This window comes from Aythya ferina (assembly GCF_964211825.1).
Source record: "Aythya ferina genome assembly, contig: HAP1_SCAFFOLD_170, whole genome shotgun sequence".
Lineage (NCBI taxonomy): Eukaryota > Metazoa > Chordata > Aves > Anseriformes > Anatidae > Aythya > Aythya ferina.
This window is the reverse complement of record NW_028181358.1, coordinates 185,692-205,850: the sequence shown is the minus strand read 5'-3', so window position 1 is coordinate 205,850 and position 20,159 is coordinate 185,692. Positions and strand designations below refer to the sequence as shown.

The following is a 20,159-nucleotide window of genomic DNA, read 5'->3' as shown; positions in this document are numbered from 1 at the left end:
CTCACAGGGGTAACCAAACAGCTCTCTAAGGAATTCAACAGCAGACTTGGAGCACTCCAGCACCTCCCTGGAGAATATAGACTGCTCTCTGCAGTACCCAACCATCTCCTGGGGCATCCAAGTCTCCCCAGGGGAAGTGAGCATTTTCCTAGAGAGCCAGGGATATTCCCAGGCCATATGAGATTCTCCCCAGGGTGCATAAGCATAGCCCTGAAGCACACAAACACCTCTCTGGAGCATCCAAATTCTTCCTAGGTCACCCAAGCATCTCCCTGCAGCACAGAAGCACCTGCCTGGAAACCCAAGCACCTCACCGGAGCACCCAAGAATCTCCCCACTGCACTCCTACATCTGAGTGGAGAACCCAAGAATCTCCCCAGGGCTCCAAAACACCATCTGGGGCACACAAGCATCTCACTGGACATGGTAAGCACCTCCCTTGGCACCGAAGCTCCCCCTTGGTAATAATAAAAAAAAAAGTACTAATCCTTCTATCATACTAGGAGGACCCCGGGCTCCTCTCCAAAGCACCCAATTTTTTACAGGGAGCATTCAGGCACCTCTCTGGAGAAGCCAAGCATCTCCCTGGGGAAAGCTAAAATCTCACCTGAGAATACAAGCATCTTCCTGCAGCACCATTCATGGCACCCAAGCATCTCCCTAAGGCACATGAACACCTCTTTACATCACCTGAGCTTTTCCCCAGGGTGTACAAGCAATGCACATTGATGGAGACACCAATGTGTACCCAGGGCACCCAAGCACCTTCCTGGGAGCACACAGGCATCTCTGTTGATTTACCCAGTTATTTTCCTGGATATCAACCAACACCAATCTGGCAGTCAAGAACCTCCCTGGTCACCCAAGCATCTTCCTGGACATCCCAGGATCTCCCCAGGGCAAACCGGCATCAATCCAGGGCATCCCTAAACCTTCCTAAAGCTCTAAAGCTCCCCCCAGAGCATCAAAAAATATGTCCTTAGGTCATTCAAGTATGTCCATTGGGCACCCAGGCATCTCCCCAGGTGACATGAGCATTTTCCTGGGGGACCCATGCATCTTCTATTAACACTCAAGCATTGCACACCAGATGCACTGAAAAATTGTCCCAGATCACTAAAGGGTTGTTTAGAAAAGTAAGGAACCTAGAAAGAGCACTTAAGCATCTCCTCAGGGCACCAAAGTACATCCTTCAAACACCCAAATACCTCTCAATCATTTCCCCAGAGAATGCAAGCAGCTTTACTGAGGAACAAATGGACTCACTGGACCACCACAAGATTCAGGGCACCCCAGCACCTCCAGGGAAAAGAGGCACCAACCTGGAGCAGCCAAGCAGCTCCTTGCAGCATCCCTGGACACACAAGGATCTCCATGGAGCACTCAAGCTTTAATACCCAGGCTCCTGCTCTGGAGCACCCTAGCACCTCTGGGGGAACACAAGCACCTCTTTGGACATTTAAGCATATCCCCAGGAAAACCAAGCACCTCCTGATGATCTCAGACATCTCCCCATGGTTTGTCAAGGGAGAATCTTGGGTGCACCTCCCTGGGGCAACTTCAAGTGTCCCCTGGGAACCCCAGCATCTTTCTGAACCACTGAAGGATCTCCCAAGCATCATTCCCAGGAAGCCAAGCATTCCTTTGGAGCTCCAAAGCATGTCCTCAGGGCATGCTCCCTGCATCAGTCCTGCAGAACCTTGGAGGAGACAAGGATTTCTCTGGACACATGAGGCTCTTCCCAGGTTATCCAAGAACCACCCTGGAGCATCCTGGAATCTTCCTGGGGCAACCAAGGAGATCATTTGGGAATCCAAGCATCTTCCTGAGTTTACCCTGGCATCTCCACTGAGTACCCATACAGTCCATATTTCAGGAAACACAAAGATCTTCTTTGTTTAACCCAGGCATCTCCATAGTATCCTTGGGGAACAAAAGAATCTCCTTTCAGCAGCCAAAACACTTTCCATCAAATCATCTCTCTTGGAAAAACAAGCATCTCCCTAGGGAACAGAAATATCCTTCTGGAGGAACCAAGCATATCTGCACAGCACTCAAGCCTCTCTCTGCAGCTACACAGTTTCTCCCAAAGGGACTTCCTTTGGAGTTACAATGGAAACATTTGGACCTCTCTGGAGCCTGGAAGCATCATTGCAGGGCACACAAAAACGAACCTTTTAAGGACGCAAGCATTCCTTAGGAGAAGCGAAGAATATTCCCAGGCACCCTGAGGTGTATGAAACAAGTGAGGCACAATGCAATTGCTCACCACCCACTGACCGATGCCCAGCCTATCCCTGAGCAGTCCGGCCTTCCCCCCCCCTCCCCCCCGGCTAGCCACCCCTATATATTGTTTAGCATGATGTCAGATGGTATTGAATACCCCTTTGGCTAGTTGGGGTCAGCTGTCCTGGGTCTGTTCCCTCCCAGCTCCTGCTGCACCCCCAGCCTGCCCATTGGCAGGACAGAGCAAGAAGCTGAGACGTCAGAGCAGTGTAAGCACTGCTCTGCAACAATTAAAACATCGTGGTGTTATCAGCACTCTTGTCATCCTAATCCAAAACATACATGTAGTGCCCTACCAGCTACTAGGAGGAAAATTAACTCTGTCCTACCTGAAACCAGGACAGGTAGAAAGACCGATCCCCACCCTGCTACAACCTCTTAAGAGGGAGTTCTGGAGAGTGATAGGGTCTCCCCTGAGCCTCCTTTTCTCCTGGCTAAACAACCCCAGCTCCCTCAAACTCTCCTCATCAGACATGTATCCTTGACTAGATACCCTGGAAGGAGCAGACCCTCTGCTTCTGCTTACCCTTACACAAACCCTCCAGGAGGGTTTGGAGCTCCTTGAGACCATCTTGCTGACATGGGTGACTGAGGAGCTGGTGAGGTGAGGTGACCCGCAGGACTTCATCCTTAGAACTCAACATGAAGTGCTCAGGGATTTGAAAGAGGTGAGAAGGCAGAGTTGAGGTTGCTGAGAGAGGGGAAGAAGGCAAAGCGGAGGACTTGAGGTGAGCTGACTTGGGCCTGCTGAGGAGCTCCAGGGCAGGGGGAACCTTGGGAATCTCCAGCATTCAGCCAACAGAAACCTCCTGAAGATGGCAAGGAGATGTGTCAAGTGCTGCATGTGGGGCAGAAAGCCTGCATCCATCAGGGCAGAGTTGGACCCGAGCAGCTGAGGAGAGATCCTGAGGAGAAGGGCTTGGGTGCTAGAAGGTCACCATAGGAGCCAGTGGGATATGCTGACAGGGAGTAAGGCCAGCTCCTCATGGGGCTGCATTAGGGGCAGCAGGGGCCAACCAGACCACCTGAGTTATCGTCCCCCTCGACTCAGTGCTGCTCTGGCTATTTCTGGAGCAGTGTGGCCCAGACTGAGTGACCTGGGCTTCTTTGGTGCAGTGATGGTGCAGTTTTTCCTCTGTAGAAAAGAGCATGAGAAAGAAAGAACATCACAAAATTCAGTTTTGGGGGTGGTGAGATTGGGGCTGAGGTGAAATGTTACTCGAAGAGCAGAGCTGTGGTGCAAGAGTTCACCCAGAGGGTGTCTAGATCAGCCTATGGCTTTATGTTTCATGGATTACTGAGAGTGGACAGAGAAACATCAGTCAAGGCAGGAAGGCGATCAAGAGAGAAAAAGGTGGGGAAGCAGTGTGGATGCCTAAGTCCTGAAGGGAAACAGATGCAGACATGGACAACCTGTGGTGGTTATGGTCAGGATTCTTTTGCAAGGCTGAATGTCCCCAACAGAGGGAACATCTTTGTCTACTGATCTCTGACTGTTGTATTTGTCAGTGATGCCTATGAGGAGACACCTCATCTTTACAACAACCGGGTCTCAGTGCTTCCTCATTCCCCTCCAGGAGCCTAGGAGATGTCCTCCTGTAGCCTTGTGCTTGGCATTGCCCTTACCCACTTTGCACCAACCCAGGAAGAGCCCTGGAGGGACAGGATCTCCCTTCCCAGAGGCTGGGGTCAGGGCTTGACTGTTGGACTTCATGGGACACATCAAGGTTTCCTCAGCATCAGGACCACCTTTACTTGGTCTTCGTCTCCCCGTCATCACTGCCTGCACTTTTCTGCTCTAACAAGTCCATGGGGAGCCTTTGTCAGTAATGTCCCTCAGTGGGACTCCTTAATGCTGTGAGAGGCTTTGGTGTTTGCATCTGCATTGTCTACTTGAGAAATGTCTTCCATTTCCTCTCAATGTCTGAGGCTCCTGTGGTCTACCCAAACCCACCAGGGGGAGGGGAGGGGGTCAGTAAAATGACTGTGCTGTTCAGCTGGGACAGCTTGTAGGATAGAGGGAGGGAGCTTCTGGCAAGCGGGCAGCACTGCAGAGACAGCTGTGTCCAGGAGCAGCTCATCTGCAAGGCGCAGCAGGGTTGGGGGCACTGCATGCAGCTGACATGGGGAGGAGAGAGGAGGGGAAGAGAATTCAGGGCAGCCTGGGTTAGGAAGACAGAGGAGTGCTTGCTGGGGGATAAATCTTCCCAGCCACCTCCCCATGGTAAGTCTCTGGGTGCAGGGTAATGCTGCTGCACACCGTGCCAGGCTCTCCCGGAGCTGCCACATCCCTCAGTTGATGGGAGCTGTCAGGAGGATGCTTGGTGTTGGAATTGAAGGTCATGCAGGGCTTGTGTGTTGCAGGGTCAGTGTGCAGGGATCAAGGGCTCCCTTCTCTTTGGGCTGGCTGCAGGCTGTGCAGCCAGAGGTGCAGGCAGGGGTGCCCAGGGCTGTGGTGCAGAGCAGGGTCCCTGCTGTGCCCCAGGGGCTGTGTGCCGGGGCAGGGCCTCTGCCGCCTACCAGGCACAGCACTCAGCCTGCCTGGGGAGCTGCCCAGGGCACTGCAGGGAGAAGCTGTAGGTGGAAGGAGCCCCCCCTGGCAGGGCAGGGCAGGGCAGGGTCCTGCTGCTGCCCAGAGCCTGCTGCCTGGGGCAGGCTGCTCACAGTCCCACACCTCCCCAGGGCATTTCCCAGCAAAACTGCAAGGAAAGAGCTACCTGATGGCAATGCAGATTTTACAATCTTCTATTTTCCTGCCCATGTGCTGAAGCAGTCTGATGGTAATGGAGTAATAGCGTCCATATTAAAGACTAAGGCTCCTTGAGCATTGCTGTAGGTATGAGGCACCTCACACACCTCAGCATACAAAGAGTACCAATGTCACCTTTACTGTTTCTTAGGGAATTATTAGACCTGCTCCTCATGTTCTGCAAACAGAGAGATGTTCCTGGCCACTGGACTTCTCAGTGTACTGGGTCTGGCTGGGATGTTAACTTCCCCTGCAGCAGCCCATACAGTGCTGTGCTTTGCATTTGTAGCTAGAACAGCAGTGTTGTCACACCAGCGTTGTTTCTGCTGCTGAGCACTGCTGGCAGAGCATCGGGCCTCTCTCTAACCCTCCTAGGGGGTGGGCAAAAAAAGTGAGAAAAGAAACATCACCAAGGCAACTGACCTAAACCAACCAAAGGGATATTCCATACCATATGATGTCACATTCAGCAATAAAAGGTGGAAAAAGGAAGAAGAGGGGAGGGGTGGGCTCTCGTGAAAATGTCGGTCCTCCGCCCGAACGCTGGCTACGTGCGTTGAGGCCCTGCTTCAAGGACATGGTCAAGCGTCGCTCATTTGTGGGCAGTGGAGAGTAAGTTCTTTCCTCTGCACTTCCACATAGCCTCTATTTGGTTTTGTTTTTGTTTTGTTTTTTCCCTTTCCCCCTCTTTTTTCCCCTTTCCTTTTTTTTCCTTTAGTTAAATTGTTTAGTTAATAATAATATTTCCTTAATAATTATTATTTTTTCCTTTAATTAAATTATCCTTATCTCAACCTGTGAGTTGTTCTTTACTTTACTTCTTCCCCTCCGCATCTAAGGAGGGGGAGTGAGAGAGCAGTTGTGGTGTTTAGCTGCCTAGCATGGTAAAACCACCACACTCAGATTACTCTGGATTCTGTTCTACCTCTTGCTGTAGACCTAGACTGACTGTTGCAGAGCCCACAGCGCAGCCCCCTGCTTTGTTGTGACACTCAGAGCACCAACGAGAGGTAAGCCAAGCAGCTGCAGAAAGCTCTCCTGGAATTCAGTGAGGCAGTGTGGTGTTTGTAGGGTATTCTATGAGAGGTGCAATGGATTTTGGTCAGAGAAATCCTTAAATTTTGTACAGTCTTTGCTTCTTTTGGACAGGCTCCCTTGACCAGAAGCACTAAATGTGTAACAGCAGCTCCATCACTGAGTTCCTCCTGCTGGCATTTGCAGACACACAGGAGCTGCAGCTCCTGCACTTCTGCCTCTTCCTGGGCATCTACCTGGCTGCCCTCCTGGGCAACAGCCTCATCATCACAGCTGTAGCCTACAACCACTGCCTCCACACCCCCATGTACTTCTTCCTCCTCAACCTTGCCCTCCTCAATCTGTGCTCCATCTCCACCTCTATCCCCAAAGCCATGGCTAATTTCCTCTGGAACACCACAACCATTTCTTATGCAGGATGCACTGCACAGGTTTTTTTGTTAGTCTTTTTGATTTCAGCTGAATTATCTCTTCTCACCATCATGGCCTACGACCGCTACGTTGCCATCTGCAAGCCCCTGCACTATGGAAGCCTCCTGGGCAGCAGAGCCTGTGCCACCATGGCAGCAGCTGCCTGGGGCAGTGGGGTTCTCCACGCTGTGCTGCACACTGCCAATATATTTTCACTGCCTCTCTGCCATGGCAATGCTCTGGACCAGTTCTTCTGTGAAATCCCCCAGATCCTCAAGCTCTCCTGCTCAGACTCCTACCTAAGCGAAGTTCAAGTTCTTGTGGTTACTGCTTTTCTATTTGGGGGTTGTTTTGTTTTCATTGCGCTGTCCTATGTGCAGATCTTCAGGGCCGTACTGAGGATCCCCTCACAGCAGGGACAGCACAAAGCCTTTTCCACATGCCTCCCTCAACTGGCAGTGGTCTCCCTCTTTATAAGCACTATTATGTTTGCCCAACTGAAGCCCCTCTCCATCTCCTCTCCATCCCTGGATCTGGTGCTGGCAGTTCTGTACTCAGTGGTGCCTCCAGCAGTGAACCCCCTCATCTACAGCATGAGGAACAAAGAGCTTAAGGATGCTGTGTGGAAACTGATGACCAGGTGTTTTTCATAACCAATAAACATTCTTGCCTCCCTTCTTCCGAAAACAACTGAAAACTTTACTCACAATAGACCTTGCCTGTCCTTTGTGCTGTTTTTACTGTTTTTATGAGTAATTTTGTTCACTTAGAAATAATATTCTTCATTTTGGTTTTCTATTTAAACAAAATAAAATAACTTTGTTTCTTATATATTTTCTCTGAGGCCTTTTCTGTGTCTGCAGCGGCAGTACCCATGTGAGTCCCTTTCAGCCTCCAAGGGACTCATACCTGTTCCTCAGGGCTACCAGAGATGGGCGAAGGCAGATTTTGTCTGCCACCTCAAGCCTGGACTTGTTACCATTCATTCACATCCTTGCAGGTTCTGCCTTGTGTCTGCTTGGGGATGAATACTGCATTCCGTTCATGCTGGGGAATTCCTGGTGCCTGTTCTTGTTCCACAGAGGCCAGAGCTAGACACCAGCAATCTATCTCCCTCTCTGAATCCTAGATGCTCCTCACTTTTTCAACATCTTTTCATAGCTCAGCTACCATGCAGAGCAGGTCTTACACCTGCTCACGTCTCATGCAATTGCTGTCTCTGCAGCTGCCAAACTGTTAGGAAGCATGGCCAAAAGCACGACAGACACCAGTATGGTCAGATCATGCTCTCTCTTTATTACCCGGATAGCCTGACTTTTATAGCAAATTTATCAGGGGCGAATAGTGTTTCACACAAGATTATTGGTTGAAAGCACTCAGACAAACAACTGCAAGAAAACAACCCCACCTGCAAGAAAACAACCCCCTTGCGATTAGCAGTCACGTAGACCTTGTCCTTGAAGCCAGCTGCTGGTAACAATATTTTTCTGAATTCCTCAATTGGGCGACGTGGGAACACTATCATGGGAACTTCTCATAGTTACCCTGGTAGCTTGGTTTGCTCAGCTACAGCAAGCCATGGGATTTGCTGAGGCCTACTCCTGGTTGCTTTAAAACAAGCTCAGATCGAACAACTGTTCCATGGACTCATGTCCATGCCCTTTGTGCCAATTACCAACAATTCCCCCTTTTTCTTTTTGTACGAGCAGTACTTGGCCGAAGGTTTTTTCCATCAAACGTCGAATACATTACATAACACAACTTAAACATAATAACAATACAATTACTATAATCACTTAATGGTACAAGGTATGTAACAAAAGGTGTGCTAGGGCTGGCTAGACTTGCACAGAAGGTGGTGGTATTCAGTTCCCTAGCTAGAGATACCCAGACATTCTCCTTAGGATTGAAGACTGTCCTTGGCAGTCCTTGAGGTGTCGCAGCCCACGTCATTGTCAGAATGATTATCAGGAACCTCTTCATGGTCGTCTTCGGCGTGTGCAGATTCTATGGCTGCTTTAGTCCACTTTGCTAACACTACAATTACTATAATCAAGAGCATGAAAACACTCACCGCCATAACCTGCGACCACCGCCTCCACACCCCCATGTATTTCTTCCTCCTCAACCTTGCCCTCATTGACCTGGGCTCCATCTCCACCACTCTCCCCAAAGCCATGGCTAATTCATGTGCAGAGGTGAAGGGGAAAAAAGCCCTGGCCCAGCAGTACAGCCAAGGAGCACCAGTGCTGGGTCCATGCAGAGCTGCTCCCTCGCCACTGCCACACTCTCCTTTTGAGCCCTGCTGGTGGTGTAAGGCCTGGCTGCTCCTGCAGCTTGGTGCCAGTGCTGCTGTGTGGCCATGCTGGGACCACAGACAGGGACGTGCAGTGGGCACTTGAGTGACACAGCTGGCCTCCAGAACAGCATTTCAGCATGCTCAGACAGGATCTCCTTAGGGCACTGCTTGAATGCAGTGGAATAATGTCTTATTCCAAAGTGCCTGTCAAGAACATGTCCAGGAAATAGACAACAAAGTCTTCCTACTTTGCTAGTTTCTCCATGAGCTCAGTGTGCTGAGATCAGGGTTGCAAGATGGTCTCGTAGGGACTGAGGGCTGGGTCAGGACTCTTTTGTTGTTGGTTGAACCTGTCAGGCAGCCAAACCGCACACAGCTGTTAGCTTAGTGCCACCATGCGAACTGAAAACGGTAAAATCTAAGAACTTTTAAGTTGTAGTAAAGTCGGTTTAATAAGAAAACAAATAAACAAAACAAAACAAAAGAAGAAAAGAAGAAAAAGAAAAAAAAAAAGAAAGAGAAAAAAGAGGAAGAAAAAGAGAAAGAGAAAAAGAAAGAGAAAGAGAAAAAGAAAGAGAGAAAGCGATGCACAATGCTTTTGCTTACCAAGTGCAAACTGATGCTCTGCCAGTCCCCTGGCTCTGGCAGCTCACATGGCAAACTCCCCCAGGTTTTATTCCTGAGCACATCTAATGGTCTGGAATATCCCTTTGGCCAGCTGCAATCAACTCTTCTGGTTTTATCTCCTCCCAACTTCTTGTGCACCCCCAGCCTCCTCACTGGCAGACCAGCATGAGAAGCAGAAAAGTCCTTTGCCCCGTGTAAGCACTGTTCTGCAACAACTAAGACGTCAGTGTGTTATTGACACAAATCATAAATCCATTTTTCATCATAAATCCAAACCGATGCCATACCCCCTACAAGGAAGAAAATTTTCTCTACTGTAGCTGAAACCAGGACAAAATCCATTACTTAAGCTGAATAATCTACATCATGCTCAGGTTCCTGTATTGTGTTTATGTGTCAAGGTTTTGGTAGTAGGGGGCCGTAGGGGTGGTGTCTGTAAGCAGAGACCAGCAGCTGCTGCGTGTTAGATAAGGGCCAGTTCCAGATGGCTCCAAAGGGACCTGCCACTGCCCATAGCTAAGCCAGTAAGCAAAGTTTTTTGCACCTCTGTGAGAGCGTATTTAAGAAAGGGGGAAAATAAATAAATAAAACCAGAAACCTGCTTTACAACAGCTGTTGGGAGAGCGAGGAGTGAGAACCAGCCCTGCAGACCCCAAGGCCAGTGCAGCAGGAGGTGCTCCAGGCAGGCAGCAGCAGTTCCCCTGCAGCCTGTGGAGAGGCCCCTGGTGGAGCAGGCTGTCCCCCTGCACCCATGGGTTCCACGTGGAGCAGATCTTCACACAGTAACCTGTGGAGGAACCCCCGGTGGAGCAGGTGGATGTGGCCTGCAGGAGGCTGCAGCCCATGGAGAGCCCCCACAGGAGCAGGCCCCGGGCTGGAGCTGCAGCCTGTGGACAGGAGCCCACACAGAAGCAGGGGGTCTGGGGGGAGCTGCCGCCAGTGGGGGGCCTGTTCTGGAGCAGTTTGCTGCTGAATGGGCCCTGTGATACGGAGTGGTGTGGGAGCAGTTCTTGAAGAGCTGCTGCCTGTGGGCAGCCCCTGCAGGCTCAGTTCAGGAAGGACGGCATCCCGTGGGAGGGACCACGCTGGAGCAGGGGCAGAGAGTGAGCGTGAAGGAGCGGCAGAGACAAAGCATCAGGGACTGACCGCAGCCCCCGTTCCCCTGCACCACTAAGGGGAGGAGGTAGAAGAGGGTGGATAGGGGCAAGGTGTTTTTAGTATGTTTTGAGTTTCTCACTGCTCTGGCTTGTTAGTAATAGGCAATAAATTACGTTAATCTCCCTATGCTGAGTCTGTTTTGCCCATGACAATAATAGTTGAGTGACCTTCCTTTCCTTATTTCAACCCTTAAGCCCATTTCATCATATTTATTCCCCTTTTCCCTTTGAGGAGGGGGCATGAGAGGGGTTGTGGTGGAGTTTAGTTGCCCAGCCGGGTAAAAGTACCACAGTCCCACACTTTCCAGTACATCCCAATTAATCACCACCACCTTTCCTGTCCTTTGATATAGCACATGTATGTAACATACTAAGTCTATGGGCCATCCTTCTGAAAGGTCTGTTCAGTTTGTTTAGTTCGTGAGTTTGGGCTCCATCTGTCATAATGGTCTTTCAGGATGGGAGAAAGTGGTGTTGGAGTGTTGCCTGATGGAGCCAGGTCTGGTTCCATCACCATTGCCCTTGCCCAGTTCCATCAAGATTAATTCTTCATTAGTCTGGGTAACTCCTCCTGTAATTCCATTAACACCATAGCGATGACACACAGCATGATATAGCAATTGTCAACATACAGTTCAAATCAGGGGCTGTTCCCTCTGTGAATACAGTCCCTTTGAGGTGCACCTGGGACATCTCCATCTTCCTACATTATTCACCAAGAGCACCCAGGGCCTTGAGTGAAAGCAATCCCATGGATGGCCTGAGCCAGGGATAACACAGACTGTTTACCCGAACATATTTTTTATGTACACTGTATGGACATCATGCCCTTCTAAGAGTCTGATCCTTCTAAGAGCCGCTCCCCGCAGAAAAGGTCACAGCATTACAAGAACTTGTTCAGGAGCAATTGAAAGCAGGGCACATAGTCCCAACCACCAGTCCACGGAACTCGCCCGTGTTCGTAATTAAAAAGAAGAGTGGGAAATTGAGATTACTACTTGACTTAAGAAAAATAAATGAGGTGATGGAAGAAATGTGATCTCTCCAACCAGGTTTGCCTTCTCCCACCATGATTCCACGTAACTGGAATATTATTATTGTTGACCTCAAGGACTGTTTTTTTACCATTCTGCTCCACCCTAAGGATGCACCGCGATTTGGATTTTTGGTACCAAAAATAAACAAAAGCGAACCTATGGATAGATATAACTGGACTGTTCTTCCACAAGGGATGAAGAATTCTCCAACCATATGCCAAACGTACGTTGCTAAAGCCCTAGCCCCTATTAGAAAACAATATCTCAAGACCTGTATTTATCATTACATGGATGATATAGCATCCATGGATGATAGCATCGTCTACAGAATCATTAACCCATGAAATAGTTCAGAGGCTGAGACAAGAACTGCAAACATGGGGGTTGCGGATAGCCCCCGAGAAAATCCAAGTAGAGGCACCGTGGAAATACCTGGGCTGGAAAATCTTACAACAAACCATTCAACCCCAAGCATTACCATAGCACAAGAAGTTAAGACATTGAATGATCTACAGAAGCTCATTGGTAATATTAATTGGATACAAAACTATTGAGGAATTAATAATCAAGTATTATCCCCATTGTTTGATCTCCTGAAAGGTGACAATGATATCAACGCGCCTCAGCAACTGACAAAGGAAGCAAAGACAGCACTGAGTCACATAGAAGGAGAACTCATGAAGCAGCAATGTCACCGATGAGCAGAAGGATTGCCTATTCAACTTTATTTGTGTAACCAGGACCTGCAACCCCTAGCTCTTATAGCGCAATGGGATCCAAATGCCCCCGATCCATTACTCTTGTTGGAATGGGTATTTCTGCCACACCAACCCACAAAGACACTAGTGACAAGAGTGGAGATGTTTGCAGCCTTAATAAAAAGAGGCAGGGAAAGAATTGTGAAAATAGCCGGAATTGAGCCTGAAACCGTTGTAATACCCATTGTGAAGGAATATCTTGATTGGTGCCTGCAAAACAGCCTGGAAATGCAGCTGGATCTCATGGGCTTTACTGGACGAGTGGACATACACCTCCCCTCTCACAAATTGATCACATTTTATAATAATAATATAAGAATTGAACCAAAGCCACTATATCAATGGCAACCAGTACAAGGCCAAACTGTTTTTACTGATGGGTCAGGAAAGACAGGGAAAGCGGTTGTTACGTGGGAGAAAATTGGACAATGGCAGCACATGATCAATTTGGTACAGGGCTCCCCCCAGATCATAGAACTACATGCTATTATCATGGCCTTTAAAAATTGGTCCAATGAACCACTAAACATTGTGGCGGATTCGCAATATGCTGTAGGAGTAGTACAACGAATAGAAAGGGCACAAATACACCACATTCAGAATGAGATGCTGTTTTTAAAATTTAAAGAGCTCCTATTCCTTGTTGAGCGACGTTTGTACCCGTATTGTGTGATGTTTGCAGTCATACTGTGCTACCAGGCATTTTCACTGAGGGCAACTCTCGAGCCGATCTTTTAACCAATTTGGCCATACAACCCCCACTCCCTAATTAACTACTTCAAGCTCGCACCTTGTTGCATTAAGGGGTGTAGCTGATTAACCATTATGGGCCCAGTCGGATTCAGGGTACTGAACTATCACAATCACAGATTTCACCAATAACCGTTATTTCACCATTAACCGTTAGGGGTCCAGTTGGATTCACCAATAACACATTAACCGTTAGGGGTCCAGTCGGATTCATCAATAATGCATCAACAATTAGGGGCCCAGTCAGCTATTCACCAATAACGCGTTAACCATTAGGGGTCTGGCTGGATTCAGAACACTGAACTATCATGGTCACGGATTCACCAATAACGTATAACCACCCTTACCCTAGTTGCACTTAATGAGAGCTATAACAATGCAATCAAGTGTGATTTATTACAGCAACAGATAATCAGGTTCTTTGGATTGCCAGCAATAGTGACTGTCTGCAAAAGCAAGCTAGCATGCATGAAATACACAGGTGTTACAGGTACGCAGCCTAGAAATTAGTGCATTAAAAGAATCAAAGACTCTAGAAAAATTTATAACCAAGTGTTCAAATCTCACCCAAAGGCGTCCGAATAGGGGGGGGGGGGAGGGGGGAAGAGAGGCTCAGCCCATCAACTGGTCCCAGGAGTCAGGAGGTCCTAAGGATGTTGTATTCCCTCAGGATGGTATCTCCCCTGACAGTGGTATCTTCCCTAACATCCCCTCCCTCTTAGGACAATTTATATTATTTTCTATCTTTAGGTGGAGCTTGAGTGGCTCTAGTCAAGCATATCTTAGTTATGATTGGTGAAAACTTCTCCCATCTCCGTTTAAAGTAATAGGCTCTAAGAAATTCAGAGTGCGTGCTCAGTGAAGGGTGGTCGCACCTTGGAGGTGGGTAGCTTTTGGGATGGAGATGTGTTTTGGTATTATAATGATATTATAATGAACAAAAGTACACTAGGGTACAGCATTTGTCAAAACATGACAAGTCCTTGTCATGTTTTGTGACAAATTCGAAAGCATGTGTTGTATGAACTTAGGTGATCATTCTCAGTCGATTCACCAACAATTATCCAAACTCAAGGAGCTCACAGACAAGTAAACAACTAGCACGTGAGGGTTGGAATCATGGTTGCAAAGCCTGGGAATAGGGAGATGATTGAGAGAACTTATAAGAGGAGCATTTGTAGTGCTGATTATGGTAATTGTGATTCTGTTAGTCATACCATGCTTATTTCAATGCTTCCAAAAAATGCTTTTATGCTCAGTGCAATCAGCTTGGCTCATAGAAACACAAAAAGGGGGAATTATGGGAGCTCAGTTTGGAAGCCAGTGACACAGAACTAAAGTAGCTAGCAGAAAAATGCAAGATAAGATACAAGACAAGTAGCACAAGGTCGAAGAAGAAGTAACAATTTCCAATGAAAGAGGAGTTGAGAAAACAACCGGCATGAGCGGTCCACATGACAACAAATCAATGAGTAGAATAAGAGCATGATAGTTGCGTGAATGCTAGTATAGCCACCAGTGAGCAAGCTTGCCAAGTAGCATAACTGGCACGTGCAGAGATGATAAGCGTATAAAATGCAAGAATGTATACTCAATAAATGCTTCAGTTGCACACCAGCCTGGAGTTGTGTGATAAATTCCCTTCAGTACAGCATCAGTTGCATGATGTGTAGAGAGGACCCTCCCTTTGAACACCCAACCCAGCATTGGCAGGCAGAGTGCCAGGAGGATCTGTGCTTCAGTACCAACCACTTCTGAAGCAGCTCAAAGTCCTTCATATGCTGCCAATTTCTCTTTTTCAATACAAGTATAGAGGGCCTTGGATCCTCTGTATCTGTGTGGTGGTTTTACTCAGGTGGGCAGTTGAACTTCACCACAACCACATTCGCTGAAAAAGGGTTTAATGAGGAAAAAAAATAAAAAAATAAAAAAAATAAAAAACAAAACAAAACACTGTGAGGAAGCACAGAGAAAGAGAAAAGAAATTACTCTCTACTTTCCATTGATGAGCGATGTTTGGCCATGTCCCAGGTAGCAGGGCCTCAATACACATAGCAGATCTTTGGGAGGACAGACATTTTCATAACAAGAGCCAACCCCCACACACTCCTTTCCCCCATGCTATTGTTGAGTGTGACATCATATGGTATGGACTATCCCTTTGGTTGCTTTAAGTCAGCTGCCCTGGTAATGTCCTATCCCCATCCTGGTGATGTCCCCACCCCCAGCCTGCTGGCTCTTGAGGGGGCTGTTTGAGTGGGTCCAGAGGAGGGCCACAAGAATGACCAAGGGGTTGGAGCACCTCTCGTACAAAAACAGGCTGAGGGAGCTGGGGTTGTTCAGCCTGGAGAAGAGAGGACTCTGGGGAGACCTTATAGCAGCCTTCCAGTACTTAAAGGAGGCTCTGCAAGAAAGCTGGGAAGGGTCTCTTCATCTGGGAGTGTCATGTTAGGACAAGGGTAATGGTTCTAAACTTAAAAAGTGTAGGTTTAGATTAAATATTAATAAACAATTTTTCACTATGAGAGTGGTGAGGTCCTAGAACATGTTCAAGGACAGGTTGGAAGGGGTTCTGGGGAACCTGGTCTAGCAGAAGGTGTCCCTGTGATGGCATGGGAGTTGGAATTAGGTGATTTTTAAGGTTTCTTCCAACCTAAATCATTCTATGATTCTATGAAAGACGACTAAAAACCTATCTTTTTCTGTGATATAAGCAATGACACTGCTGGCAATAATAGTCTCTCCCCAGCTGGTGGAGGGAGCACAAGAGATTTCTTCATCCTGTTTCCAGGTTCGCTCCACAGGAGCCCAAGGAGCAGCTCCAGGGAGCCAAGATGGTCAGAGAAAGTGATGCCTTGGGCTGGGCCTCTGTTGCTGAGCTGGGCTGGGCTCCTGGGACAGAGATTTGTCAAGAGGGCAGTGCTGTAGAGAGACAGATCTGCCCTCGTTCAGCTCTTCTGCACAGCACAGCAGGGCTGGGGGCACTGCCTGCAGGGCATATGGAGAGGAGAGGGAGGCAGAGAGATGTTAAAGGCAGCCTGGAGTGGGAGGATGAAGATAGCATTCCAGAGGAGAAACACTGCAGCTTTTGAGCCGGTAAGTTCCTGGCTGCAGAGCAATGCTGCAGTGCCTGTAAGGGTCCCACAAAGGCAGCATAGCCCACAGCCCATAAAATGTTTTAGAAGAATACCCATTCCAGAGGCTTTAACTGAAAAAGTGCAAAGGACTGTGAAGCAGGCAGGGGTGCCTAGGGCTCTGGTTCAGGGCAGGGTCCCTGCACCCAGGGGCTGTGTGCTGGGGCAGGACCTCTGCCACCTGCCAGGCTTAGCCAAGGGAGCTGCCAAGGGAGCTGCCCAGGGGCTGCAGGGAGAAGCTGTGGTTGGAAGGAGTCCCCTGGCCGGACAGGGCAGGGTCCTGCTGGTGCCCAGATGCTACTGCCTGTGTCAGGCTGCTCACAGCTCCAAAGCACCCCCAGGTATTTCCCAGGGAACTTTTCCCATGTTCAGTCAAGGCGGGGGCTTGCTGCTTGAGTTTGTGCTTTCCTGAGTCTGTACTTCCACTTTTTTCTGGTTCTCAGCTGGGTGGGAAGAGGAAACAACTGCCAGGTTGCAAAAGGGGCTGAGACTCCCAAAAGAAGCTGAGACTCTGAGACTTATGAGGAATCTCAGCAATGGTCCCCACCACCTGTCACCTGACAGACAGCTCCACAATCACCTTTCGACTTATCAGGGCTTTTGTGACCTGCTCTTTAGTTCCTGCACACACACAGAGGCTGCAGGGCAGAGCAGGATGCACAGCGGCAAGGATGTGAGCACAGACAGGAAGAAGATCTGGGGACAGCGAAACATTTCCTGGCAGGGGCAGTTGAAGGCAGCAGAGATATGGGCAGTGAGTGAGAGGGAGCTGCCATGGAAAAAAAATGGGTAGCAGGTGAGGTATAGGCACCCCAGGCCATCACTTGCGGTGCAGGTTCCTTCGTTAAGTATCCCCATTCATAACTCCCCTCCCACCCAGCAGAGCCCCTGCCCTCATAGCTGTGGCATTCAGAGCCTGAGCCAGCCACTTCCTTGCCCACTAAACCAGCAGAGGAGGCAAAGTGCATCTCTCCTGCCAGGTGCCCATTTCCTGTTGCACAGCACAGGGCTGAGGGTGACTGCCCTGCACTGTCACTGTTTGAGAGGTGGTTTGCACAACTGGGGGAGGGAAAGGCTTTCCTGAATGCCCAGCTGACTCTGCTGGCCTTTTGCTGCTGCTATTCTAGGTACTTCTGTTGGGTTATCTGGGAAGGGGGGGCTTCAGCTGCAAGCTCACGCACTTACTTCAGGGGTACTCCCATGCAGATACCTCCTTGGGAATGAGGTGCCCCAGCTTTCGTCTAACCTGTGGGGCTCTGGGCAATGTTGTCTGTCGGGCTGGAGAATGAGCTTAACACTCCCATAGCAAGATGCCATCATTTGGACACTGAGGGTATCCTTCTGAGCTGTGAGATGCCCTCCAGAATACACCTATAACTCTCAGCATCTTTGTGTTATCTGATAAACCCATGGAGAAGCATAGAGATGCTATAAGCAGTGAAATGTTGTTCAAATGCTTAAATGAAACATGATTGAAAAAGGCTGAGATGTTTAGTGATCTGCTGTGGATCCCTTTTCTCCCAGCAGTGTCTCCTTTCTTTTGGGGTAACAGATGAGTGTCATCACACTTCGCCTCACAAATATGAACCTCAGGGCAGCTGACAATGAGCTACAGGGACAGAGCAGCTCCCTCACTGTACACTGAGCCACAGGCAATCCTTCTGCCTCTCAGGGCTCACTGTCTTCTCCCTGAGAGCAGCAGAAATGCTGAGGGTTTAGACATGGAAGTACAGTCCCCTGGTAAGATAGGGGTAACATTTAAAAACTAAAATAAAATAAAATAAACACTATTCACACAAACTGCCTGTTTCCATCCCCATTCCCTAGCACTTGGAGTGCAGAAGTAAATGAGCATGTCTGTGTTAGGGATGGCTTCATCTGACAAATGTGAACATCAGGACTGACACCTTCCCCCAAAGTTTCCATCAACCCACTGCTGCAGAGCAGGGCTGACTCCTTTGGACTCAGAGGGCAGAAGACCTGCTCCTCATGGCACACAAGAGCAGCAAAAAACAGAGCTCTAGACACAGAGGTGAAGGAAGGACACACAGAAAATTAAAAGGGGGTGTTCATAGCTAGTGGAGACTTTTTGAGAAATTAATTTACTTGAAGTCTATTCTAAAATTGTCACGTTTTTTTCCTCCCTGCACAGGTACTTTGCCCATAGGTGGCAAATGTCAAACAGCAGCTCCATCACTGAGTTCCTCCTGCTGGCTTTCGCAGACACACGAGAGCTGCAGCTCCTGCACTTCTGCCTCTTCCTGGGCATCTACCTGGCTGCCCTCCTGGGCAACAGCCTCATCCTCACCGCCGTAACCTGTGACCACCGCCTCCACACCCCCATGTACTTCTTCCTCCTCAACCTTGCCCTCCTTGACCTGGGCTGCATCTCCACCACTGTTCCCAAAGCCATGGCCAACTCCCTGAGGGACACCAGGGCCATTGCCTACGCAGGATGCACTGCCCAGGTCTTTCTGTTTGTCTCTTTTATGTCAGCAGAGTATTCAGTCCTCACCATCATGGCCTACGACCGCTACGTGGCCATTTGCCAGCCCCTGCACTATGGGACCCTCCTGAGCAGCAGAGCCTGTGCCACCATGGCAGCAGCTGCCTGGGGCAGTGGGGTTCTCACTGCCATCCTGCTCACTGCCAGTACGTTTTCATTAGCGCTCTGCCATGGCAATGCTGTGAACCAGTTCTTCTGTGAAGTTCCCCAGATCCTCAAGCTCTCCTGCTCTGAATCAGACTACCTCCGGGAAGTTGGGCTCATCACATTTAGCTTCTGTTTAGGTATTGGATGTTTTATATTCATTGTGCTGTCCTATGCTCAGATCTTCAGGGCTGTGCTGAGGATCCCCTCTCAGCAGGGACGGCACAAAGCCTTTTCCACATGCTTCCCTCACTGGGCCGTGGTCTCTCTGACTGTCGGCACTGCCATATTTTCCTACCTGAAGCCTTCCTCCATTTCCTGCCCAGCTCTGGATCTGGTCGTGGCAGTTCTTTACTCAGTGGTGCCCCCAACACTGAACCCCCTCATTTACAGCATGAGGAACCAGGAGCTCAAGGATGCACTGAAAAAGTTGGTTCAGTCTTCCAGTAGCTATTAGCTGCCAATATCTCTTCATAACCCATTTCCAATTTATCCCTGACTATGCCTCTATGTCTTTCTCCCTCCACCGCCACTGCTGAACCATCTCAGCTCACCAAACCCAGAGCTGCTGGGGTCAGGCACAGACCTGCAGAGGAGGGACTGGTGGAGCTGATGCACCTCTCTTCTTCCCCAGTGTGTTTTGGATCTCTGCTCACCCCGTGCTGGTGGGACAGGGGGAGACACCAGCCAGTCAGCAGCTGTGCACAGGTGGGCACAGCTGGAGATTGTGCCTCTGCTGCTCACTTGGCAAAAACACCCGCAACCAGACCAGGGTATGCAACGCAGCCTTCCACTGCAGGGCGCCCAGTCCCTGGAAATGTTGAGCCCAAACTCAGAGAACTAAGGTGTAAACATGATGTAGGGAGGGTGGATCTTCAGAATACAGGACTGCAGGCACCTATGGGCCTTGTAAACACTGAATTGCGGACTCAAGCCTCCCTTAGTGGTGAATGGCAGAAAGAACCCAGGGCTCATCCCCACCAACCTCTTCTCCACCAACCCATCCCTCGCACAGGTGGAATATTTCTCCTTTAGTGTGGCACCTTCAGCAGTTTGCCTCCTTCTCCTCAGGGAGATGAGCCACAGGCCAGGGTGTGTGTGAAGGAGCAGCAAACCTGAGCAGAAAAAGCTAAGTTCATGCTATTTGCCAGCCTGAACAGTCCAGCCCCTGTGGGTTGGGTCTGTTCTCTGCAGAGAGGGACTGTCAACAAGCCCCAGATCTGTGGTTGATCCTGCAGCTCTGAGGAAAATACCAAAGGCATCATG

The 20,159-nt window shown here is 49.2% G+C and overlaps 2 protein-coding genes across 2 annotated transcripts; both read left to right on the top strand.

Moving 5' to 3' along the window:
• Positions 1–6,207: 6,207 nt before the first annotated feature.
• On the top strand, positions 6,208–7,134 carry LOC311428874 (olfactory receptor 14C36-like; the record flags this gene model as incomplete). The annotated part of the gene is made up of 1 exon (XM_084540111.1): positions 6,208–7,134. The coding sequence occupies one exon, from the start codon at positions 6,208–6,210 to the stop codon at positions 7,132–7,134; it is 927 nt and encodes a 308-aa protein (XP_084396237.1).
• An 11,283-nt stretch (positions 7,135–18,417) lies between these two features.
• Positions 18,418–19,350, top strand: LOC311428873 (olfactory receptor 14A16-like; the record flags this gene model as incomplete). The annotated part of the gene is made up of 1 exon (XM_084540110.1): positions 18,418–19,350. One exon carries the CDS (start codon positions 18,418–18,420, stop codon positions 19,348–19,350), a length of 933 nt encoding a protein of 310 aa, XP_084396236.1.
• Between the last annotated feature and the right edge of the window lie 809 nt (positions 19,351–20,159).